This window comes from Phodopus roborovskii, unplaced genomic scaffold (assembly GCF_943737965.1).
Source record: "Phodopus roborovskii unplaced genomic scaffold, PHOROB, whole genome shotgun sequence".
Classification (NCBI taxonomy): domain Eukaryota; kingdom Metazoa; phylum Chordata; class Mammalia; order Rodentia; family Cricetidae; genus Phodopus; species Phodopus roborovskii.
Window position 1 is genome coordinate 16235665 of NW_026126511.1, and position 27820 is coordinate 16263484.

General features: G+C 35.5%; 1 protein-coding gene across 13 annotated transcripts in view; it reads left to right on the forward strand.

Annotated features, from left to right (window-relative positions):
* The window catches only part of Mycbp2 (MYC binding protein 2), a 209618-nt gene that overhangs the window by 62999 nt on the left and 118799 nt on the right, over window positions 1–27820 (forward strand). For all 13 annotated transcript variants that reach the window (XM_051195259.1, XM_051195261.1, XM_051195260.1 and 10 more), the window contains exons 19-27: window positions 4864–4983; window positions 6555–6636; window positions 12010–12127; window positions 16152–16356; window positions 16850–17003; window positions 20705–20877; window positions 22185–22310; window positions 22394–22521; window positions 26017–26108. In XM_051195259.1, the coding sequence (XP_051051216.1) occupies window positions 4864–4983; window positions 6555–6636; window positions 12010–12127; window positions 16152–16356; window positions 16850–17003; window positions 20705–20877; window positions 22185–22310; window positions 22394–22521; window positions 26017–26108 (1198 nt within the window). The remainder of the gene's footprint in view (window positions 1–4863; window positions 4984–6554; window positions 6637–12009; window positions 12128–16151; window positions 16357–16849; window positions 17004–20704; window positions 20878–22184; window positions 22311–22393; window positions 22522–26016; window positions 26109–27820) is intronic.

Genomic DNA, 27820 nt, shown 5'->3' on the forward strand with positions numbered 1-27820 from the left:
AAACAAGTACCCTTCATTGTTTAGTCCAGCTTATATTGGGTATTTTCTAAAATGTGTAAGTCAGGGCCGAGGGCAGTTTTAAAGGTACATTCTTTATAGGCAGGCTAATAACCGCGTGTATCTTGCTTTTATTCTTTAGCCGAGAGACTTTAACCTGCTTTTTAAAAATTATTTCATATGTGCGTAGTAGTGCCAGCTTTAATACTTGCCCTTCTCAGCTTGTCAGCTTGCCACTCAAAGCAAAACACAACAAAGTAGACAAAACAAGGAGTTCAAATATAACATATAAATATTGAAGGATAGTTGTGTTTTAAATGCAATATTTTGTTACAATAGGATTGAGTTTGCTTTATTTACTGGATAATCAATTTATGTATATGTAAATCTATAGAATAGTTTTTAGAACAGATTATGTAAATTGTATTTGTTATTTTTCAGAACCTGTGGTATCATATTCCACTTTTATTACAGAGCTTCCTAATCTCTTTTCTCCATAGATGTATGACTGGGATTCTTCTAAGACTTTCCCTAAAGTAGAACAGTATATGTGTCTGTAAATACTAATTTACCGCTCACTAATTCTTGTTCACTCACTATGTTAATTGGCCAGCTGTTTATTCATTGTCCTGTCATTTATTCCTCTCTCTGTTGGCTGTCCTTCTACATTTTACTATATTTTAATATTTTCCCTTTATACATTTTTTCTTCTTAATACTATGGCCTTTGGTTTATCCACTTAGAAGTTCACTGTTCTAGTTGTTATCTTTTGATCTAAGTATTACTATGAATTGCATTGCTGGTACAAGTGTAGGATGGTAACAGTTTTCTGTCCTGTGGCCTTTTAAGGGTTAAAAACTAGATGTGTTAGCAGTGCTTCCTAAGATGGAAAGCTGAAGAGTTTCTGGCCAACTGCACAGAGTTCAGAGATGTTCACAGCATGACAGGCTTCGATTACAAAATTTAACTGTGGAAGACTGAGCCACTGAGTAGGATAATGTGTAACATGTAGGTTATTGAGAAATGTGATCATAAAGTAGTTATCAAAACATGTTTCCTGCATTAACATTGCCTCCAGCTACTTCTCAAAGTCAGGCATGTTTTTTGACATGTCATACCTAGTTAGCAACATCTGAATTATTGTTAGAATTAGCCTTGGAATCTATTTTAGAATGACTGGTGTTACATTTTCAAGTCATGTTGCTGAGCACCTGGGAATGTTTTCTGTTCTTTCTGTTTGGGAGTGCTGTAGAATATATTGGAAATATTATGACCTTTAATTATGTTTCAGTTTTCATACTAAGTCTTTCATTTACTCAAACTACACAGTTGTTTATCAGTTTGTTCATCTCTTTAGCTTCATAAATTTGTTAGTCTCTCTAGCTTCCATGTCTTTATTTAAAAGCATAAATAACTTGCAACTTGTATTGCTATAAAGATTATATTAAGAAATGTGACATGTGTATCTTATCTATACACATGAAAATCTGCCAGGAGTGCTAGCTTTAACTCTTTTAACTTCACTCTTTGCTTCTGTTTTAGAATTTTCTTGAATGTACAAAATTGGCAATTTCATCAAGTATGTAAATAGTTTATTTTTAACCAAAGATTTAAGGTGTCAATGATTTGATGATGGGAAAAAAAACAAAACAAAATACACGATCCTTATTTATATTCAAATTCTAAGTTAGTTCTACTGGTTGTGTAGCCACTTGATGTTTAGTAAATGGTAAAAGAATACCTATGCCGTTGGACTGCTGTGTGGTAAATATTGTATAAATTAATTTGCTTGATCCTCAAAAGAGTATTGTGAGGTGTGCATTGCTGCTGTTGTATATGTGGGAGAGCAAATGCAGAAGCTCCAGTGTCTTTTTGTCACACCACTAGCTGGGATTCTAATGCAACCACTTATGCACTGTGGCATTCAAAGTTTTACAGTGTTTAGCACAAATCAAGTGACTTTGCTCAAAGCACTCACTGTTTGTATGAGTCAGCTTAGCTCAGAAATGCATGGCTTTAAAAATTTTAGTGCTTTACATGTTATAGAGTTATATACAACCTACAAATATGTTCACAGAAGATAAAGTATTTTATACCAAGATTTCATAGATTTACTGTCACATGATAGATATAGGTGAACATTGACTAGAAAAAGGTAGTTATTTGCATGCTGAGGGCAATTATAAGGGTACTCAGACATATTTTTTTGTAACACAAAACGAAATTCTTTTGTTGCTCATTGATCTTTTTCTGAGTAATGAGCTTGAACATATTTGACTTTACTGTGTTTCACTTGCTGATTCTTGATTTGAACTACATTTTGGCTCTTTATAGGCACTTCTTTTCCAAATTAAAAAAAAAAAAAGAAAACAAAAAAACCTCTAAATTATTATAATTGTGTCATTTTCATATCAAGACCTAGGGGTGTGTGTGTGTGTGTGTGTGTGTGTGTGTGTGTGTGTGTATGTATGTGTGTGTGTGTATGTGTAAAAAGCATGCCAGTAACTAAGACTCATTCTTGCTTTTTACTAAGACTTCCACAATTATAATATTAAGGTATTGTTTCATATATAGGGTGTTTACAAAAACTTTTGACCAAATGTTTCTAAGTAGAATTTTGTTACCTCAATAAGGATCTTTCATTCTTTTATTCATATTTTATTTATTAAATTATTAGACCCTTAAGATCTAGTCTTCTCTGATGCTATATGTTTTTTGTGGGGTTTGTTTTATGTTAGCTACAGTTCATGGGAAGAGAAAAATATTAAAGTCAAGGTAAAAGTTTCTAAGTGGACAAATACATTCATATAAAGTGGAATAATATTTAAAGTGTTTAATTAAGTTTAGTAAAATCATGTGAAAATAACTACTGTGATTTTAAATCACATTTGAATTTAGTAATTGCCTATTTTTACCAGTTATGAGGAACTATAGAGCTGCTTTCCCTCTAGTGTCTGATTTAATAATCTTTGGGAAGCACACTCCTTTTTGTGGGAGGCCATGGATGTATTCCACCATCTTCCCTCATGAGACAGAAGCCTTTAAATGAGGGATACATTTCATCTGGACTAAAACGGTTAGAATTTTTATTTGTTTTATCTTCGGTGTAACAGACAAACCCATATTAGAAAACTTAGCAAAAGAGTTTCTTTTTTTCTTCCTTTATTTTAATTCTGTTATAGTAAAACCTCTCACTAATTCAGGTTTAGTATTTGTGATATATTTGAATAAAAAAAATTCAAAGTAATTTCTTCCTCTGAATTTTCAGGGTCATACTTTTAAGGGGAAACCTGTCTAAAATCACTAGCTTTTCAAACCAAGGGCTCAAGAAATGAAGGATTCCTTCAGCGTGCCTTCAACCTCTGGGTTCAGCAGTTAATTCTTGTATGTTAAAGGACTTTCATGTTTATGGTACATTTTAATGTAATATTGGCCTGTTTTGAAGTCTAATGTAGGGAATATTTTCTTCATTGTAGCATTTAATCTGTAATCTATATTGCTTGAAGATAACAAAACTGAACTTTTAAATATTCTGTAGTTAATACTTCTTCAGTAAGTCACATACCCATTATATGCTATTCTGAATTAGTGAGGTTTTACTGCCCTAGTGTTAGAAAGTGATCACAATTTTTAACATGAAGGCCATTTTCTTACAGTAAAGGTCATACTTTAGATCACACTTGTATTAACTAAACCTTAATGAAAGTAAATCAGAGTGAATGAAATGAAAATTAAGCGAGTCAGTGTTCTTGTATTTAATATCTTTAAATGGGTAGTGAAGTGCAGGGTATAAAATGTGTGTGTAGATTCACATTATGTATCTGCATGTTGCATATACTTGCTTAGTGTCTCTATGCTACAGTGGAATGACTTAGCCCAGCTGGCCTGTTGAAATTCCTTCCAGATATTCATTCATACTGTGTGAAAGGAATTTGAATATTGATAACATAAAAGTCATATTTGTTTTAAAAAAAAAGCAAGTTGTCTGTCTTATTCACACATTACCAAATTCAGGTTTTACTATTCTAGAATGTGGATGCTATGGTTAGAATACCATACATTTCTAAATCAAATGTAGAAAGCAGTTGTTGAAAGAAGCCTAAAGCAAGTTGAGAGGTGAAAATTATAGAAAGAGTGGATAGGGAAAAAAAGAACAAAAGTAGAATGAAGATTTGGTAAGCTGTAGCAGCGAGTAGGGCCAGGAAGAAGGCCACAAAGTAGAATACTGAGAGGGAAGCTGAGAGAGGAGATGATTGAGACTAAGGCAGTGAACTACAGTATGTTGAATAAAGACCTTTGGTCTTTATACAATTTTTTAAGTTTAGTTGAGTTCGGCCATTTTGGTGGGCAGAAAGGCAAAAAAGCCTTTCTGAGAGCTGCTTAAGAAATCTGTCGATTGTGGTCTGCTAGGATTTTTGTAACTAGCAAGTACTAACAGTATCACTAAATGAAATTATTGTTAAATGACTTTGCATGTAGTTATTTTTATGCAAACTAAATTTTTCCATATCAAATTTAAATTTCTCATTAAAACTTTATTTCTGTACTTAATTTTGCATTTTCGTTACATAGCTAATTAGCTTACTAGGTTTCATCCATAACCAGTTCCTATTTTTGTTGGTTTAGTAGTGTTTATAGCAGAAATATATATATATATATATATATATATATATATATATATTTATATTTATATTTATCTGTTCAGACTGGCTTCTTTGCAGGTAGCTTCTTTATCTATCACTTCTAACAACAACAGGGTCTTCTTGCTTATCCCTTTTAACATTTTTCTCTCTTCCATAGTAAACTGATTTAAAAAATTATAATGAATATGAATAATGGTGTAATCATGAATTATAATATTTTCAGATGGAAGTGGAGATAGAGGGGAAAAGGATGCAAGCAAAATCACAACCTATCCTCCAGGCTCTGTGAGATTTGACTGTGAGCTCCGAGCAGTACAAGTCAGCTGTGGATTTCACCATTCAGGTAGCAGCTGGAACTTTGGGGTATAACTTCATTTTTACAATTGTGTGTAACTGGCTTATAATTGATAAGCAATACCTGTTGCCTACACATCAAGGCACGGTATCTCTCAAGTTGGTGAGGTTTTTGTGTTGCAGAATCTCTTAAACAAACAAAAAACGATAGCATGTGATCTAACTTTTGGTTTGTCTGCTGATAAACTGCTTCAGTTCAAGAAGTTACTAATGATGAAAAATTCCTGAAGTGCCTTTAATTCTAAAAATCTCATGGTTCTTATCATGCTTTGTTAATGTTGAATTAGAAATATGTATCTTTAAAGCAATAAAATGTATAAAATAGTTAGATTCTTAGTAAATTACTGGCATTCCATTTAAATAATTTAGGTTACACTATTTGACCTTTATAAGAATTAACATTGAGTCAGTGTTGGGCGCCATATGTAAGGAGTAAGGTTTTCTTCCTACCGCTGGTCTGGTCCCGCCGCCGCACCAGCCCCAAATAACACATCGAGACTGTATTTGATATAATGATGTTGGCCAGGTACTTGTTTCTTATCGGCTAGCTCTGTCTTAAGTATTAACCCATTTCACGTGGTTTCCTTACGGGGGGGGGGGGGGTGAGGGGGTGGGGCAGGCATCTGGTCTACCTGGTCTCTCCATCTTGACTCCTCCTTCCTACTTCTCTTTCCTACTTGTCTCCTAGTCCCGCCTATCTTCCTTTCCTATTGGACAACAGTGCTTTATTCATTAACCAGTATGAGAAACATATATACATAATGGCATCTCCCATCAAGTGTGCTTTCTTATATGATAAGACATTGGCGAACCTTAGGTTATTGCCTTGTTGATGTATGTAATTATGTAGAGCCCCACCCTAGTTGCTTGCCTCTAATATTAGGAACAGAATTTTATGTGCTTACCCATTATTAAAATAAACCAACATATATCACTGAATAATGTTATTTAATGGTACTTGTAAGAGTTTTAATGTGAATTATGAGAAGCACACATTTTATAATCTATAAAATACCCTAGAGAAGTAAAATTCTTAATTTTTTATTAAATGTAGAAATATGCAAGCCACTCTTACCAAATTTTTATATTTATTATTTTTTTTGAGACAAGATGATACTGTGTACTCCTGGCTGGTCTAGAATTCACTACATAGAGGGGCTCTATGGGACCACAATGGACAACTACTCAAAAAGAGATAACTCATTCCTGGCACTGCATTGTTTGGTTTTATTATTATTATTACCAGCCTGTGTTGTCTAGTTGTAATATTGCCCCACCACTGTAGGGTAACTTGATTTAAACTCTCTGTATATGTGTGTATTTTTAGGAAGCTTCTGCATTAGTAGGTCTCCATATAGCTTTTTCACAGTTTGTCATGTTAGTGATCTTCCCAATACTCTTTGCTCTACACTGCCCTCCCATCACTCATCCATTTAATCCTTTTTATTGTCTTGTTTTTTAATGACTACAAATTTAACAGTGAATATTATATGCTTTCATTATTGTGATAAAAAAATTTATAAAATGCTTATAAAAAAACTATAAAATTGTTGGTTGCAGTGGTTTTGATGGAAAATGGAGATGTCTATACGTTTGGATATGGGCAACATGGTCAGCTGGGACACGGAGATGTCAATTCCAGGTACAGATCAACTTTATTTTTATATATATATTTTTTCCCACGTTTCCTTCTTTCCCGCCTGTTTGTTCTTTCCCGCCTGTTTGTTTTGTGCTTGTGTGTGTGTGCACTTGTGCTTGTGTATGCATGTATGTGTACATTGAAATAGTGCACTACTGCTTTCCCAAACATAGCCCAAGGATTATTGGTAGTTCTTGATTTATTTTATAGTTTAATGAGAATAGTTGATAGGCATTTTATGCATTTTAGGTATAAGAGTGACTGGGAATACTACAAAATCCATACTCTTTATTTATACTTACTCTTTTTTCACAAGTTCTGTATGGCAATAGAAAAGGTAGTGAATATACCATGTTATCCAGAGATATCATTTAAGGTTGCAAGTCAGCTCTATGCCTTGTGGTAGGTTATCTTGAAGAAAAATTCAAGTTGTTTATGTCTGCAGAGAACCGACTTACTTATCAAACCTGGTCAGACTTAATTCAGAAGTTGAGTTTGTAGAAGAACCTAATTTCCATCCTGCCTCATTTCTCCCTCATGTGCAGTTGAGTCACTGCCAAAATCAAAGGGTCATCTGTGATTTCTTATTTGTGTCCCTTGAAAGAAAGGCATCTTTTTCTTCTAGATATTAAGTCAACTCCACAGTTTTCATTGTGTTTACTCACACACTGCATGTGATAGGGGCCAATGATTCTGTAAGGTGTGTTGAGAATAAGTCAACACTTTGTTCTGCTTTTCATTGAAGACTTACGGCATAGAAAAGTTTATTTTCACAGTTACAATGCTTGGTGTTGTTATTTAACTGCTAATTATACTGGAGGTCTCATGAAAGAAAGGGCTTTGCAGTTAGACATGATAAAGCCTCAGTCATTTGGTGCAAGAGGGCACATTTTGAAAAGTCAGACTTGGTCCTTAAATGTCTTTTTACAAATAAATACTCGTGAAACAACATTTTAGAAAAAGAAATAGTGAGTCAGTCAATGGTGGTGTACTCCATTAATCCCTGGACTTGGGAGTCAGAGGCAGTTGGATCTCAGTGAGTTCAAGGATAGCAAGGGCTTCATAGAGAAACCCTGTCTCAAAACAAAACGAAACAAAGAAAAGAAGGAGGAGGAGGAGGAGGAGAAGAAAGAATACTGATAATCATGACTATACTCAGATTACAGCCCTTTGGTTATTTAATTTTTGTGCAATGTGAAAATCTAACAGTATAAAAAAGAACACTGCCATATTTTGGTGAGAAGTAAAGTATGTTGAAAGATTGTTCATATCTTATAAAATGAGGAGACTACCTAAAATTCTCATTTGTTTTTTCTGATTATTCCAGTCAGCACCATACATTCATTCATTTGTAGTGAGCTCCTTAGGTAGCAAAATTACAGTAATATGCCTAGTACTTTGGATAGCTCAAATTTATCATCTTCAGGAAATAGAACTTTTGGTGTTAAAACAGTTTTTTTTTTTAAATTAACCTCTAGTGAGATCTATTTTATTAATATCACATGCTCCAGAGGAAAAGAAAGGGAGTCAGGTCACAGAACTTGAGTTAGGTCTGGTTATGAGCCACCGTGTGAGTGCTAGGGTAGACTCCAGGACCTGTGCAAGAGCAGTCAGTGCTCCCAGCTGATGAGCCCTCTCCAGCCCCATGAGATGTGTTTTAATTTCTCAAAATTGTTCTTTTCCAACATGAAGAGTTTTTACTCATGTTTTCATTTTAATGTGTAACTGAAAGACTCAGGACATGTTGTAAGGTTAATCCTGAGCTGATTTCAGGGGCTTGAAATGCCACCAAAATCCCCGAACTTGCCCCACGCTCAGGGCTGGAAAACCTACCATTCCCCAAGAGTTTGAGATTTTGCCAATCCTGAGCTCACCCCAAGCTCAGAACTTGAAATTCCACCAGTCCCCATCCTAGAAATCTCATCTCCTCTGTGGAAAATTCTTCCCCCAAGAGCCCCTGTTGAAGCCCGCCTCAGTTCTCTGCTTATTTTCTTAGCACAGGCACCACCCTCATGTGTTTCTCCTAATTAATCTCTTGTGTGAGGATTGTTGAGCAGCGTGACTTTGCGGTGGTGTTTGGATCCCAGTTTCCAGGGTACACATGTGGCTTTGACAGCGCTTAATTGGGTGACACATAGTCTGCCTATATGATATCCCAGTGGATTGGAAATTCATCAGACCACTTCTATCTTAACCCACTTGGTTTTGACCTGGAACCATGTGTGACTTACAAGAGATGTTATTTACTTTGAAAAAGAGTTCATCATTTATTTGGAGGAACAATTCTCCACAATAATAATCCACAAGAAGCAAAGCCTGTATGGCACACATGTTGATTACCACAAAAGCAAAGCGTTTATAGATGTTTGGTTTAATTAAGGTATATATTTGGATGTATTTTTAAATGTTTCTAGTAACCTTGTACACATTATTAGTTATCACTTATTAAAATATGTTGACTAATGTAATGAAACTATTATAGTGTCGACAATAAGATATAGTGAAGACATTATTCATATTCCCTTAAATATGTCATTTTGTCAGCTTTCAGATTAGGTCTTGATTTTATTTTTTTATTTTAGCACTTGGTAGCTGTATGATCTTAGTCAGGGTTTTCCTTTATTAAGTAGGATTAAGTGTACCAACCTCAGATGTACGTGTGAGAATTCAAACATGAGGTAGGTCATATACTTAGCATGAAAGCTAGCCTGTAACAAGTGTTAAATAAATGATAAACATTATTATTGGTACCTTTTAATAATTTGTATCTTTTAAATAATAGCCCATGGTAGAGTCAAACCTGATTTTATTGGCTCATTTTATTGGATGTCCAAAAGCTTATAAGGCTTTGTATTTGTTTATTCCTGAACTGGATCTATTAATATTTAAAAAGTTTTACATTTGTTTTGTTCATTGTGCTTCTAAGTTTCTGAATTCCAAGTTAATAAACCATTCTCTGTAAACTTAAAGCCAGACCTTGGGAACTATGTAGTTCTAGTGCATTTAAAATAAGATAATGTTTCTGAGTTTTGTCTTTCTCTTCTTGTCCTTGTACCCAAATACACTATTTGATCATAGTATCCGAAGATATATAGACAAGGTTCACATCCTTGCCTCATCACTTCCTACAAATGATATGATTGTAATTTTCAAAGATATGCAGTTAATGTTTGGGGATATCTTGAAAAGTATTTGGATCTGACAATACTCTTTATTGTAGAACTCCAAGATAACATTTTGTATGTAAGTACTCTATGGACTCAACAGTTCTAGGAGATCTGAACTGATGTATCCATGAGGACATTAGTTCACAGTACATGCTCTGCAGTGGTAATAGTTCATTTGCCCAAACTCGTGGTCTTCAGAATTGAGACTCACTTGTCTTTCCACTGTTCTTCCTATCCATATTACTGTATTCCCTAGTTGAAAACAAGTAAGCAGCAAACACCTGCTTCATTTATCACCATTAATTTATTTATTTATTCGTTTTGAGGCATGGCTTTCTTTCCTTTTATTGCCTGCCTATGTGTAATAATTTTTTATTCATTGAAAATTTAGTGTAACTCAGTGTTTTTAATATTCAGTTTTATTATGCTGTTAAGTGACTTCAGTTTAGTGTAATGTCATATATAGTATTTTTATCTTGACACTCATGTATGTAACATATAGTTCTATATGTATATATGTTTTCATAAAAATTTAATTTTAACATATATTTAACTACTTTATGAATATATATCATACATCTGTATGTTCTACTACACATATGTGTATACACACATACACGACTTTGAATTTATCAGTGCTGTATTTCCTGTAGCCCTCTCTTCTCTTAGTCTCTTTTCCTTTTCACTTTATTTCTTACACAATTTAGAAATTGTTTCATCTTTGCACCAGTATGCTGCCTATGCTCATCAATCCGCCCTTCACTCATCAATGTGCAATAGCTGTGTCTATTACTGGCGTTGCCTCTTCTCTGAGAACTCCATGTCTGCTGCCATGCCTTGCTTGCTCCTACCTTCTTTGGTGGCTCCCTGTCTTTCTAGAGTGTTGGCATGGCCTCTGGAGATTCTCTTTCAGTAATTCTTCTCACTCTCATTCCCCAAGAATGCTTTCTTCTGTCCTTCTTTGTACCCCAAATAGCAAAACCTCTTTATTCTGCTCTGTAATAAACTGTAATAAGTGAATGTTTCTACCATCTACTCCGTTGCTTCTTTTCCCCATACTTAATCAGTTCCCAAGCCTGAGGATTATCAAGTCAGTTATTACATCTAGTTGCTTGACTATTTCTGTTAAGACATTACATGCCATTGCATTCTCAAAGTTAGCAGATTTCTGTTGTTAAAAATAAAGGTAATGGCTGCATATATGAAAAGTTAAAATTGTATTCCTTATATAGCTGTCATACCTCATTATTCATACCTCATTATTCCTAGATCATAACTTACTCTAACTTCTGTTTCTAGTTGACAGCCTTGTTCTTTTCCAAATCATTTTTAGTTGTATTCTAATTTAGGTGGATACTTTTTACATAATTAAAGAAGAATCAAAGTATAATTTGCTCTCAGACACAAAGCTTTCTTACTGTATGTGTTTTTCTTCTGTAAGGAGTATTTTTCCAACTACAGGTGACAGTTACTAAAAATGGTTAATAACATAGTTTATAGAAGGAGGTAAGGATACTAGGCCCTAACACATCATTTACTGTGTGTTTACTGTGTGCCAGGCATGGATACAGACAATTTCTGGTTATTCCCTGGAGTCACATGGGATAGACACAGTTCCTCACTATTGTCTGTATTGTAGATTTAAAAACTGAAACACAATCAATGACATGGTCAGTGTCGTGATCTCTTGCCGTGAATGGAGTAGGACAATCCTGGGCTGTCTAGTTCTAGATCCTGAGCTTTAGCTACATACTGGCTTCTCAGGGTGCATGTTCTGAGTGCTTATCCACTGTATTAATATCAGGACTATCTCATCTTGCTAAGAATTAGAACAGAAGATTATAAAATTAGTTATTTCATCTAGTTCCTCAATTGAATTCCTGTTGCTTAGGTGCTAAGCCAGTGCACAGGCTTAGCAGCTTTCCCCTGTTAAAATCTGCCCCAGTATAGCTGAAGAGTTAAAATTATGTGTTCATGATTAGGGAGGTGAACTCCAAAAGTCTTTTTTGTTGACCTCCTTAAACTCATTGTCCATTTACCTAGTCTGTACCATAGAGGCAGGTGTAGGACACATAACCAGTGATTGCTGAATGCTCCTAGTAGTGCCTTGACCGTTTAAATTCCTTATTTTACTGTTATTTATTGTTTTATATTTCAGTTGACTCTTGTAAGAAATTGACTTGTTATTTTTGTTTTTTTTTAAACCTAGGGGATGCCCCACTCTTGTTCAAGCCTTGCCAGGCCCTAGCACACAAGTCACTGCCGGCAGCAACCACACGGCAGTCCTTTTAATGGATGGACAGGTCTTCACATTTGGAAGTTTTTCTGTAAGGAATTTTTCAAGCATTAATAATGTTGTATTATACAATTGCCTTATGATTTGTTATATTTGCTATTTTTTCTGGTTCTAGTAAAATTCTGTATTAAGATATTTGCAAATGCATATGTTTACCCAACACACACAGAACCTGAATGATAGACTTTCAGATGTTTTTTTATCTCTAGTTCAGCATCAGAACTTACTGAATTTAGCAACTGTGTTAGAATTGGACATGGTTATTGCAAATCGAAAGTTTTTAAACAATCAGAGGAGCTGATTCTGCCATTTGAAAGGCTATTTCTCATCTAATTTGCAACAAAATAATTTTCCTGAACATGAAGAACTGTTTCTACTTCAGAATTTTTTGAAACTTTAGATTTTAGTTTAATACTACTTTCTTATGGCTGCTTGTCGTTTTGCCTAAGATCAAGTGCAAGGTCACTTTCTTTGTCCTCTCATTTTGTTGGTCTGTTTCCCTCTCTGCCTTTGCCAAAACTTGAAAACAATTGAAGGTGCTGTGAGGGTTTTAGATAGCTTGATGCAGTGGATATCAAGGGAAAACCTTCCTAAAACTATTAGTAAGTTCGTGCTGTGTGGTGTGGGTGTGTCCAGGACTCACCAGTCATGTCTTTTAAATGTGGGAGTATGTTGTCTGCGATCATGTGTGGTTGCGTACATGTGAGGTGTGCATGCCAGGCCACACGTGAAGGTTAGAGGCCAACCTCGAATATTGTTCCTTAGGAGAAATAGTTAAAATATGAATGGTTACAGTCGATTGCAACAGGGAAGGTGGGATAGAGGTTTGATGCTGTCAGCTGTCAAGGCCTGGCCCATTTTCCATTTTCCTATTAAGGGTCTGGGTTTGTCTGTTGGAGGCGCACCTGATGATATACTGCTGGCATCCACATTTCTTTTTGTTTCTCTCCTCATCTTCAACTTCCTCTTCCTCACCTTTCTCCTCTTTTTCTCCTCCTTCTTTTTTTTTTTTGGGGGGGTGTGTTACAGTAAAGTCCTGACTAGCCTAGAGCTCTCTATTTTAGATCAGGCCACCAACTCACAGAGTTTGACTTTGACCTGCCTTGGCCTCCACTTCCTGAGTGCTGAGAGTAAAGGCATATGCCACCACGCCCGGCTTTGGTTTTTACTTTTTACTGAGTTTGTAATGTTAGCTCATGAAATGATGCTACTCCACATAGGATGGGTCTTTATATCTCAGTTGACCCAGTACGGAAACTTTGCTCCCAAATGTGCCCAGAGGTGTGCCTTCTAATAGATTCTAGAGCCTGTCAAGTTGATAATATTAGCCATATCACTCTCTGTAAGTTCATGCAGGTCTTACCTGTCCTTTTTTTGTTGTTTTTGTTTTTAATAGCTTAGAATTAAAAAAGCATATCTTTGGCAGGTATTTTATTTTTCTCAGAACATTTATTTTGTATTCTGGCCATGATGGCTCGTTGCTTTAATGATACTTGTAGAGAATAAGACATTAAAAAAAAAAATGTAACTTTCTACTATTGTGAACATGTGTTGGCACATATATGCTAGCATAGTTATCTTTTCCTTATATGTCCTTAGATTCTCAATCCTTCTGCCTCAGCCTCCTGAACCAGAGGGTTCCAGGCTGTACCTGGCTCTGCTGTACCTAGCTACGGTTTTGTTCTATATTAGTTTCTTAGAGAAGCCAAAAGGAAGAGGGAGGCAGATATCCCTCTTTCTCATCTATGTGTCTTATGTAATCACCTTTGATAATTACATGTAAAATGTTTTGTTTTGCTCTTTAACATCTGTGCCATCTGCTTTCCTGTTATGAAAGTAGTTTTTGACATCATATCATATCCACCTTCTCTCTTCACCCTCCAACTTTATAAAATAGGGAATGAAAGTAGTGGGAGCAAGCAGTGCATATGAACTAGGCAAGCAAGCATTGAAGCAAAGCTCAGTTTTATAATATCTGTTTTATCTCTGTGGGTTTAGAACTGCTTGTGTCCTAGGATTTTGCACATCAGTCTGACAGTTCTTAAACGATATCTGTCATGCAGCGTATTCTTACTCCTCGGTCTATCTGTACTATCGTTTTTTCAGTTTTGTTTGCTTATACATTTAAGTATTTTAAATTTTAATTACATAATAATATTATTCTACATCTGTCTTTTAGATTAATTCTAAAAAATGAGAATTCTGGATCAAAGTTAAGGCCTTGGTAGGTTTGTGTATGCTAACAGTCTATTTTTTGTCACAAGCTGTGTATGAGAGAGGCTTTCTCCAGAGCTTTGACAACAGAATGTACTGTTGTACCTTTTGATTGACACTGATCTGGTAGCTGTGGTCGGTGCCATAAACTGTCAAGTGCTGCCCTATATACCAGTTTGCTGTTAAGAGTCTCATTTTGTCTGTTGGAGGAGATCATCCTTTTTCTAAGTCCTCTCTGTTCGTTTCTCCGTTTTGACCTCCTCTTTTGTGCCTCCCATGCCCTTAGGCTTGCTAGACAGATAGGAGAGAACTTGGTTATTTGGTTTCCTCCTCTGGTTACTGGTCATGATTTCTATAGAATCCTACCGTGGTTAAAGGTTAAGTCATTTTTTATAGAATCCTAACATGAGTAAAGGTTGATTTGCTTGCTCTGTGTGCTTGTTTTGTATCTTCAGAAGGGAAATGTAAAATCAATTATGGCTTTCTAGACTAAGAAATTCTAATTGGAGACTTGACTTTAGGTATGGCTGACTTTATACCACACTCTTGAGTCCTCATAATGTTGTTTAAGCACTTATATTTCTGAATGTTTTCTTCATATTTGTTGGGTGGTGGATGGTAAGAGAAGACATGCTTATATTTTATAGCCTGTGTGGCTTCCTTTTCTTCACAGAGCAGAATATATTTGAATATTTTGTACTTTTCCCATTGTTTACCTTTTTATGCTTTTTTTATTCCCTGTGTCCAAAAAAAAAAAAAAAATTAAATTTGGACAAGGATAAACACTAGCTATTTGGCCACTTGCTTCTTTTATTGTGTAACTTCTTGTCCTTCCCTAGGTTCTCTTCCTAGGGGTTAAGACTTAGTTGCTACTGTAGTCAGCCTTTCTGTTATTTTTGGGTAGTGGTGTTGAAGAATTAGGATTATTCATAGGACCCTGATAATAAGTGAGTGTTTGCAGTAGTCTGTGTTCCCTCATTCCTAAGGTGTTGGCTTTCTTTCCATGGTTTGTTGCGTATTCTTATTGGGAAAGTTGCATTAAATATTTGGTGCTGTAGGATTCCTTCTCTTCAGGGGTTTCTGAAAGGACAGTTATGGGAGAGAGATGGCTCCTGAACCATGGGCAATAGTGCCATCTAATCCATTGTCAGTGTTTTTTTTTTTTTTTTTGTTTTTTGTTTTTTGTTTTTTCAGGTACTGGCTTAATAGTGAGCAACTTCTTACTTTTGAAATACATTTCTTTAGCTAACCAACTACCTATAGGCAGCTGTACTTTTTAAGTGAGTTAACTTGTTTTTAACATACACCGTATTGTATATTCTTACTATTTATCTTAAAATATAAATGAAATGACTAATTAAAACTTTATGTATGAACTGCATTGAATAGTTTTCTAAGTTTATTCACAGTTCCTTTCTTTAAACTTTTTACTCAACTGTCCTCTCAACGTGTGAGTTTGAATGACTTTGTTTTATACTGTTACCTGAAAATGTCAAAGTGGTTATTTTAAGTGAATCACTTATAACAGTACTTTTCAGGCATTATATATGTAAGATACCTTTCATTTAAATGTAGGCAAATACAGAGTATTTTGGGAATATTGCTTCTATGAAAAATATTTCAGCTTAATACAAACATATATTTTATGTTAAGAGATTATCTGGGAATAATAGAAGTTACTCCATTCCTTTGAAAGTGTTAGATCCAACTTCCATATTTATTTGTTGAGAAAAATTAAAAAATATATAAATAGCTACTTTTATAGACAGTTATCCTAACTTTAAAGAACCTGCATACTATTTATTCAACAATACAGGTACTATGATTTATTTCATTTTTAGAAAGGACAGCTGGGACGACCCATTTTGGATATACCATATTGGAATGCAAAGCCAGCTCCCATGCCTAATATTGGATCAAAATATGGACGGAAAGCCACCTGGATCGGTGCAAGTGGGGACCAGACTTTCTTACGAATTGATGAAGCACTTATAAATTCTCATGTACTTGCAACATCAGAAATTTTTGCTAGCAAACACATAATAGGTAAATAATTTGACTTTATAATAATGAGATATATCTGTACCTTTTTATATGTCTGTGTGATAGAAAAATGAGGTAGCTGGGAAATTCGGAAACCAGCATATTCATAAGCTGGCAATGGCAGGAATGTGAGCTATATTATGAAGGGATCAGACTTACATTGTCATCAGTGATTTTCTACTTCAATCTTTTAAAGTAATTACCGAAATTCATTTTATGGGAGATTATGATGATCACACTTAAATCTAACTTCATAGCACAGCGGATAATTACATAGTAGAGGTTTAGAGCATAGTATTAAAAGCATTTATTGTAGACTTAGGTAGTCAGAGGTGTCGTCTTAATTTTGCCACTTAAAAACAGATTCCACTTAAACTATTTAGGCATATGTCAGCTTCTTCATTTTAAAATCTTGAGACTACTGCTTTTCTCGTGGGCTAGGGGAAATATATAAAGATAATGCAAAGTAAAATATATTTAAATGTGTTTTTATAAGGCTTGGTACCTGCTTCTATATCAGAACCTCCACCATTTAAATGTCTTCTGATCAATAAAGTGGATGGAAGTTGTAAGACTTTCAATGACTCTGAACAAGAAGATCTGCAAGGATTTGGTGTGTGTCTAGATCCTGTGTATGATGTGCTTTGGAGGTAAGCACATGACTATAAAAGACAGCATCATTAAGATGGGGCAGAATTGTAAACGTGACTATAAAAGACAGTATCAACAGAATGGAACAGAATTGGTCTGTGGATTTGTTCCCCTGAGTTAGAGATAAATGTTTAACAGTTTTGGGAGTAAAAAGTAATTTGATTTAGTTTACTTTTACTTGGTGTGAATAGGAATTTGCTTTGAACATAACAGGTTTGACCTTCTCTTTTTCATATTTGGTGATAGCAGTGAATGAGATAATTCCAAAGACTTTGTGCTAGCTTCTTCATCGTTCCAGAAGAGATTTAAGAGACAAAGGACAGACAACCTTAGGAGGCTGAGAGGTGTTGCTCTTTAAGTTGGTTTCAGAATTTCTTTCCATCATCTGTCTTTTAAGATTTCCTACACAGTTCTTGGATTCTGCAGGCATTGCAGGAATTGCAGGTCCATTAGCTAATTTTAGCTTTGCTATTCTGCTTAATTTCTGCTTCCTTTCACATTCCTTAGAGGCTGACTTCTCATGAATAATCAGAAACTTAACATTTATAGAAATTAAAAACTATTTTGTTTCACACTCAGAAATTTACCAAAGTGTAAACACATATAGGAAAAACTGGCCATGCTTCAGATTTTTTTTTCTTCGTCCATACAAAATCCCATTAACCTTTTTATTCTGAACCAAAGTATTATACTTTATTTATATTTGGCTTTAGTACTTACATATATAAGAGTATAGTTATTAAAAAAGTAAATTTTTTTTCTCAGTAGCTATTTCTTATTTATTAAAAAATCTACTTGGTTGTAAAATTCTTTATTTAGGTTATACTAAATATGCCTAACTAACTGTTAGAAAACATCTTAGGTTGATTTTTAAATTATGATGTTACCTGGGATGCTTCAAAGAACCATGGAAACATATCCTAGAGTTACATGTACATACAGAAAATAAGTCCTTGTAACATGACTTTTAAGCAAAGGGGTTGCAGAGGTGGAAAAATGGTTCAGGGATAAAAGCTCCTCTGTTCTTTCAGAGGACCTTAGTTCAGTTTCCAGCTTCCTCAGGCTGTATGTAGTTTATGACAACCTAAAATTTAGCTCCAGGGATTTGATACCTTCCTCTGGCTCTGTAGACACGACATTCATGTACACATATCCACACCCAACCATACACGCATACACATAATTAAAAAAAATAAGATAAACTTGCTGAACTGGCAAGATGGCTCAGCAGGTTAAGTCATTTGCTGTCATACTTGACAACACAAGTTTACCTCAAGGGACCCATATGTAGGAGGAGAAAACAGACTTAGAGTTGTGTTCAGATCTCCACATTTCTCCACGTCTACATGTACATATAAGTACATGATTTAAAAAAAGTAGGATTTTCTCTTTAAAGAAATGGGATTACTGAGTTAAAATAGATTCATAGACAGTGAAATCTTCTTTTAATTTTCCCACTTACAATGTATGGGTGTCTGCCAGGATCCAGTCTTGGATCAGGTTCAGGTCCTGAGTTGGAGAAGGGGCGTTGGTGCAAGAAAAAATTGTGACCGCCAAATGAATTGCACTCAAGTGGTCTCAGATAGCTCAGGCCGTCTTTATTTATACTTCAACAGTTTTTCTTACCAGGGTTACATGGACAGCTTTGAAACTGGCGTCTATTAACAAATACATCACAATTTAAGGGATACATTGTGATCATTATGAAATCCCCACTGTCCCCCTTCATGCTTCCCCAAATGCACTTTCCCAACCCCTCCATAACCTCATTCTAGACATAGAGTTCAGCACTTTTGCAGGCCTTAACAAAGTACCTAGTGAGACACATCCTGCCCTCTCAGTACTTCTGTCAGCTGTCAGCTACTTGTGGTTACAAAGTTAAACAGTAATAGACATAGGTACAATGCTTTAAAGACAATGCTATTCAAACCCAAGCAATTCTCTCATTTCTGCAAGATGTGCTTTTATTCAGTTTGCTTTTCCAGAAGAGGGTCCCATATCTCAGTCTCTTTGTAAAAGGCAGACTTTGACAAGTACTCTTTTCCATATCACTATACTTCTTCCATTAATATAAGCTCCCATGTATGGTAAAGATGAATCTATCCTTCCCATATTTTGTATTGCGTTTTTTTCTCTTGGGCATACCATAACCAGTGATTTTATGTTGGTGTCCAGGGAACTTACTCTCAACAGTTGGCACCATGTGTATTCCTGAGGCTTTCTCCCCAGTCTGTGTTTGCATGCCTGACTCTCCTTTCCAGAACTGTGAGACAGGATTAATGTTCCAAGTATAGCTTTCTCATATGTACTTAACTGTCTCCAAGAGTCAGAGAAGTTCCCAGGATTGGGAGTTGTAGTTACTAATCTCAGATGAGAGATTTAAGAAGGATCAACTCTCTGAATCTTAGGGGGAAACATTTGAAAAGGAACAGAACTTTCAGAGAAAAGTAAAGATGTGGCATGTGTGACTGCAAAGCAAAACTAAAAACTGCCCAGAATCAACAATATAGTGAGAGAGAGAGGAATCTGCAAGCTACATGAATTTTTGCAAATCCCTATGCTGTCCCATGGACTATTGGTCTTTGCCTAGTGAGAGTCCGGTGTCCACAGGTGTCTTGCCCCGAGGAAACCTGTTGGACAGGTAGTTAACTATATGCTGATTTGAGACTTGGCTGCATGGCTCCCAGCAGATATCCATATTTTCCTGTACCATCAGCATCAGCAAACAGAACTATTATTATAGAAGCCTCTATTACAGGATTTATTTTGTTTAAAGTTCTGTTTTAAACGTTTTGTTTTGTTTTTAATCTGAAGGAGAATTGCTGGGTGGGACTAGAAGAAGGAAAGGAAGGGGGAAGTGAGGTAATTCTGTTTTAACTAATAAATGTCTATTATAAAATACATTGATAATTGATTAAATTTAACTAAATTTAATTAAAAACATTTAAAACACACAAATTTAAAAAAGTGTAGCAAACCTTAGTACCCTTTTAAAAATAGAGATACAGTGTTTTATATACATCTACATATATATGTACACACATATATATGTACACACACACACACACACACACACACACACACATACACACAGTAGCCTGTAGAGTTCTAGAACATTTTCATCTTGCTAAATTGAAACTATACTCATTAAACAATAACTCCTCATTTACTCTTCCCCTAACCTTTGAGGATTTATTATAAGTAGAAAAATCACAGGCTAATGGCAAGAGGACATTGTGACTTGACTCCCTTATAGTTTTTATTGATGCTGTGCTGCTTTGTAGCATTCCATGTCATCTGCCCACTTTTTGGTATTGGATTGGTTTTTCTGTTACCGTTTCCTACACATTATGACCTTTATAGTTTCATTGCGAATCTATCAATTTCCCTTGTCTTTAATTTGTTAGTGGAGGTTTTGGTATAAGAGAGCTTTATTTATTTTTTTTTGTATGCATCAAATTTAAGTATATAATTGCTGCAATATTTATAAAGTTTTATAATCTGTATTACTATTGTCAGATATTTTGGTAGTGGTATAAATTACATTAGTTATATATTTAGCTTAGGTCTAGAAAACAATGAGATATGTATTTTCCTGGGCACATTAACTGTATTATTTACTCTGCATTCTATTATAATTTAGAAGATTTTCAAAGTTAACTATGTGTTGAGGTCCTATAATTGTTACCTGTCTCGATAGGTTTCGACCAAGCACCCGAGAGCTCTGGTGTTACAATGCAGTGGTTGCTGATGCCAGACTTCCTTCTGCAACAGACGTGCAGTCCAGATGTAGCATTCTCAGTCCGGAACTTGCTCTGCCAACAGGACCGAGGGCTCTCACCACCCGCTCTCATGCAGCCTTGCACATTCTGGGTAGGGTTGTCCTTTGATGTTCAGCTGAATGGCGTTCATGTATGCTGTGCTGGATTTTTCTTAAATAGTTAAATTTGTATGTTATTCCACATGTCTGTTAAATAATAATGGGTGCTAGTCATGAAACAGATTTAATTACCTAAGAAATTTGTCCTCCATGAAATGATACAGAAGATCTGGACGAATATCATGAAAGATACATGGATGCCTAATTGTAAAGCATCTCTGAATATAATTTCTTTAATAAAAAGATAATGAAGTAAGTCTGCTTAATTTGAACATAAAAGCTTTTACAGATATAGTTCCTATAGTGTTTGCTTTACATATATCATTATTTAACTACTTTAAGATACAGAACTTTTGCAATAAGTAGTTGCTAGAGTTTTTTGCTTTGTTTTGTTTTGAAATCGGGTCACAAACCTATATACTGTGTTGCTTTTGGAAAATGGTTATTCAGACTCATTTAGGAGCTGGGAGACAACTCAGTAGACAAAATTTTCCTTCCAAGTTTCAGGACCAGAGTTCAGATTTTCAGAACCTATATAAGTGCTGGGAGGGTTTGGTGGAACTCCTATAATTCCAGTGTTTAGGAGATGGAGACAGAGGCTCTGGAGCAAGCAGACTGGCTGAGAGGTCCATATTGGTGAGCTCTGAGTTCAGTTGAGAGATTCTGCATCAATAAATATAGTGGAAGAAAACCTAGGAAGACTCCTGATGTGATGTTATCCTGAAGCCTGAACATATGTGCATGTACATGCATGTTTACCTTTATACTACACAAGAACACTTTGACATATATGACCACACAAATATGCATTCCCCTCACTCATGCAGGTTCACAAAAGGATATGCTTATTTGTATAAAGCATTTACAACTATAAATTCATATTTCTAAGCATAATTAGTATATTATAAATATAACTTCTCATCTTTCCTAAGATTTTGTTTTAACCATTATAACCTTCCAAAAGAAACATTAAAGTTATTTCATACTAATATGTCTTCCTTTAAGAGCACTGTGAAAATCTAATTGGTTTAGGATGTTCTGTAAAGAAACTTGTAAGGACCAAAAGTAAAGTGGTCTGATTTTCCAGAGGTTTAGTTTTGTAAAAAATGACATATGTATCTATGCAGATGGGAATTGATTGTATATATTCTTCCATGAAGTACTTTATGCTGGCAATCAATTATATTTATTGAGCACATTCATTACTTATTTTAATTTTCCCCATATAGCATTAAATAACATCAGTAGTACAGGAAGTTTGTGTGTCAAGGATTTGAAGTTGACTTGTTTATTGTTCTAGGTTGTCTCGATACTTTGGCTGCTATGCAGGACTTAAAGATGGGCATTGCAAGTACAGAGGAGGAGACTCAAGCAGTAATGAAAGTCTATTCCAAGGAAGATTACAGTGTAGTAAACAGGTTTGAAAGTATGTATATTTAGACTTAGGAAAAGTTACCCAATAACAGAAATACATGCATATTTAAAACTATCATTATTTACCTCTTTCAGGTCATGGAGGAGGCTGGGGTTACTCTGCCCATTCAGTTGAAGCCATACGTTTTAGTGCTGATACTGACATTTTACTTGGTGGTCTTGGTCTGTTTGGAGGTAGAGGAGAATATACTGCTAAAATAAAGGTAAAAGTTCATGGTACTGTTACTGCTTCATTTGAAGACATTTGTTTGGGTTTAGTCTGTTGTCTTATTGAATGTTTCATTTTTACTTTTTACCTTGGTTTGTTCTTATTGACTCTGTTAGAGAAAAGGAACATTGCTAAACTCTTACCCAAAGCTATGAGATTACTGACTTGGCAAACAAACAAACAAACAAACAAACAAATAAATGATTAAATTTATGCAAAGGGAGGAAATTAGTTTTTAGTATAGTAATTGGCATTTGATAAAGGATTCATAGCCAGTCTTACTGCTTTGAGTTAAACTTCCAAATGGTTAATTAGCTACACCATTTCATGTGGTGGCCTCCCTAGAGCTGTTTTAGTAACAGGATGTACATCTTTTTTGTATGTAAATCTTCAACATTTTCATTGTCAAATACTATGTAAACATATACCCTCCTCACATACCTAAGTAGGCACTAGGGATAAAGTGAAAACTGGGAAGGGATTTGTCTTTTGAATAAAAATTTATCAGTAATCATGAATCATAGCCTGGTGTGGTGGCACATGCATGTAAGCCTACCCACTTGGGAGACCAGGGGAGAATGACCCCTGAGAGTTGAAGGCTGATCTGGTGAGTTTCAGGCTATCTTGCCTCTTAAAGAAATCACAAGTTTCCCATACCTGTTTATCTCTGGAAGGGCCAGCAGTCATAGTCTGTCGATGAGCTGTCTGTCTTGTTCACTCAGTAGCATGGACACTGTCTCTGCAGTCGTCTGCTTTTGGACTTAGTCACACTGTAAGTTTTCCCTTAATTCCAGTGTCACATTTCACAGGAAATTTTAGTTTAAGCTCTTTTGTGAGAGATATTCTTTTTTAAGGTTTCTCATTAATACCCCCAAATCAAAGGAATATATTAAAGCTCTTGGTTACTTTTGAAGACAGTCTACATAAACCTCATCCAGAACTGAGTAGTTTTTAAAAAACATACCTCTTTCTAGTATATATTTAAATTTACAGAATGAATTTAGTAAGAATTAAAGTTCTCATGGTAATATAAATTATAGAAATAGAGTAATGGTTAAGAATATCTAAAGCACATTTATCTTTATACTAACAATCCAGTAGTTTTAGTCTTTAAGGTGTATTTCAGTACAAAGTAGTTTAGAATGGCTTGATTTCATAAGTCAGAGAAGCAAACTCATTGAATTATCTAGTTCCAGAAGATAATACCCAGCAAGTTCATCAGGATGAAATATATGTAGTTGGTAATATATATTTGTATATTTGTATATTTGTATTAAATATTTGTATATTTAATAGTACCCAGAGAGCTCATCAGGATGGTATATATGTAGTTGGTAATACATGCTTGTGTATGTATATTTGATAATATCTAGCAAGTTCTTCAAGATGATACACATTCCCGTCTTCTGGCTTTAGAGCTTTTTGAGGGGTGGAATACTACACATGATAGGGAATGTTTTCCTGTGATACAGCCCTGGCTCTCCACCACCCTAATGCTGACACCCTTTAATACAGTTCCTCACGTTGTGGTGACCCCCAACCATAAAATAACGTACATCTGATAAAAGGGTTGTGACCCACAGGTTGAGACACGGTGCCTTAAAGGGACCACGCAGTCTATTAGAGCTCACTGGGACATCGGCCTGACTTCATGTTACACTTGGCTTTCTCCCTGCCCCTTGTGTACCCTGGCTTGCTGATTTCCTCAGGCACATTAAGCAGTGCAGCCTCAGATCTTTGCACTTGCTCTTCGCTAGCAATAACTGTTATCAAGACCTGCATATCTCACTTCTTCATTACCTTTGACCTTGACTCCCTGCTGAGTATTTAAAATTGTAAATCCTATTCCCTGCCACACGCATGTCAAAGGTGCTTTGTTGTTGTTTATTTCTTTGTTTTTTTTGTTTGTTTTTTTGTTTTTTGTTTTTTTTTTTTTCTTTCTGTTTTTCACCCTGTGTGCTCAGTTTCTAGAACTACATGACTGGCATGTTGTTTGCGTTTAAAAGTATTTCTTGAGTATCAGCAAAGAGGTGGATTATATTATGCTACAAAGAAAGACCACTGGGGGATTTTACACTCAAGTATTCTAATCAAATATTTTATAAATAAATTACTAGCAGCTGTAGACTTGCCTAGTATGTGAGGACAGAGTTCAATCAACACCACCACAAAAAAAAAAAAAAAAAAAAAAAAAAAAAAAAAGGCAAATATAAGCTAGATTAGAGCAGGGGGGTGGAGTTTTAGAAATCCCATCTTTTTGTGCTGCTGAGAGAGTGGACACAGTGGTGGCCGAGAAGTGTGAGACACTACCACTGTTCAGAGCAGGGACAGCAAGAGGAGGAAGATGGGGCATTTGCTTTAGGAAAAGAATATTGGGATTCCTGGGGCAATTTAGTAAAGTCTGAGGTAAAAGTAGCTTTCCAGGCTCTAGGATATGGTTGAAAATTTAAGACTACTGACATGGTACTGTTCAATAATTTTAAATGCATCTTAATGTCTTATCTGCTTCACCTGCTGTAACTCTCCAGAAAAAGTGAAGTTTTTAGTCCAGTTTTATTAGAAAAATGTAATTAAATTATAATTACATTACTCCCCCTACTTTCCTGGTCCTCACTCCAACTCTTCCATGTCTCCGTCTTCTAACCCTTCCCATGTTACCTCTCACTCCCTGTCAACTTGATAGCCTTTCCTTGATTATTATTGTCATATATATAAATGTATACGTGTGTAAATTCAATCTGCTGAATCTCTTAATGTGGTTTGTATGAGTCTGATTTCACGGCTGAACACTTGATATTGAATAACCATTTAGGGTTTATATTTCTGAGAGAAGCTAATTCTCATCTTAATCCACTTTTAAGTAGATGTCTTTCTCAGAATCTCTTTTTCCTTACCTAGACTCTGACTTTATTTCAGGTTCTTCATCTTGTCCTTTCCTATGCTACCTGCATTTTTTTTTTTTTTTTTTTTTTTTTTTTTGAGGACCCAATTGTGGCTCCTCAATTCCTCTGCAATGTTTTTATAATCTTTCTGACAAGGATTTTTCCTAAGGGTTCCATAAATATTCTCCCATTCTATTTGCATAATTACTACGAGGTGAACACTGAATGTCCCCTCATTTTTATGGATGAGGATACTAGACCCCAGGTGGGCTTAAGTAATGAAGCAAGAGAAAAATCTTAAAGTGCTTTCTTTGAGTTTCTTAAAAAAATCCAAGTTTCTGTTCCTACTTTATTATATCAGGTGCAAAATTTCCAGTGTAGAGCTAGAATTAATATAACCATAAAATACTACCTGATTCCTATTTTAAAAACATGTAAACATAATTTACTTAGTTATTTAATTTAATATTTAACTTGGTAATTAAAATTTAAAAAGTAGATAAGAATTTTTCTATCATTTCTAGTTTAATTATATTGGACATACACAAAAGTTTAAACCCTTAGATGCCCAAAACTGATTGCGGTAAATTTGTTTTTCTTTACTACAGCTATTTGAGTTGGGTCCTGATGGAGGAGATCATGAAACTGATGGAGACCTTCTTGCAGAGACCGATGTGTTGGCTTATGACTGTGCTGCTAGGTAAATGTTTTTCTCATTATTCAGTATAGTTTTTACATATTTAATTTCAAATACATTTTTAAAAGGAAGTTTTGAATAAGATGGGAAGTTTAATTATATAAAGTGATGCTTCATTTAGTGATGGAGATACATTCTGAGAATTTCATTGTTAAGTAGTTTTATCCATTTATGAATATCATAGAAAGTCGTTACAGAAACCTAGAAACCTAGATAGTATGGCCCTGTATACCCAGTACACACCTTGATCAGATAGTTTAGCTGCCATTCATTTTATGACATTTGTTGTTGTCTGAACTCTTGTTATATAATATATAATATATGAGTGTATTGGGACGTATAGCAATTACTTGTAATAATGTCATATTCAAACTATCAATCTTAATTTTTTATAGCATTAGATGCATAGTTCAACTCTGAAAATAGGAATATATATATTGCATGCATAGTTTCATTAAATTCATAGAGAACACAGTGTACTAGTGCGGTAGAGATTGAAATAATCATATGTTACCTGTAACATTTTCTCCCTCTATGTATACAATGCACTTATTTATATAAAATATGCCTACATATATATTCATGTAGTCTTAGTAGGCCGTATTTCAGACAGCCCTGTACTATGATATAACATCAGTCTGTGCTTGGTAATGACAAGGGAGTGGAGGGAGGTCATCAGCTTTGTTGAAGGCTATGAAGGGAAAAAACATAAACTGAGCTTTATAATAGTAACAGTACACTGTAGTTCCCAATAATAACTATGTTTTTAAAACACTTGTGGCTAGGGGAAATGGCTCAGTCAGTATGGTACAGCACTTGTCACACAAACACAATGGATGGGTGGGATTAGAGATAGGTGACTCTTAGCATTCACTGGCCAACCAGTGGCTCACTGGCCAACCAATCTAGCAAAAACCAATGAGCTCCAGGTTTAGTGAGATACCCTATCTCAAAAGATAAGGTGGAGAACTGAGGGAGACTCTGAATGCTGATTTACACATACACTACACATACACCACATACCCACCATACCCACACATACACACATACCACACACACACACCACACACATACACCACACACATACACACACCACACACACACACCACACACACACACACTACACATACACCACATACCCACCACACCCACACACATACACACACACCACACACACACCACACATACACCACACACATACACCACACACATACACACACCACACACACACCACACACACACACCACACACATACCACACACATACACCACACACATACACACACCACACACATACCACACACATACCACACACACACTACACACACACCACACACACATACACCACACACACCACACACACACACCACACACATACCACACACATACACCACACACATACACCACACACACACCACACACACATACACCACACACACACACACCACACACATACACCACACACATACACCACACACACACACCACACACATACACACACCACACACACACCACACACATACACCACACACACACACACACCACACACATACACACACCACACACACACCACACACATACATACACCACACACACACCACACACACACCACACACACACACCACACACATACCACACACATACCACACACACACCACACACACACCACACACACATACACCACACACACACACACCACACACACACACACCACAC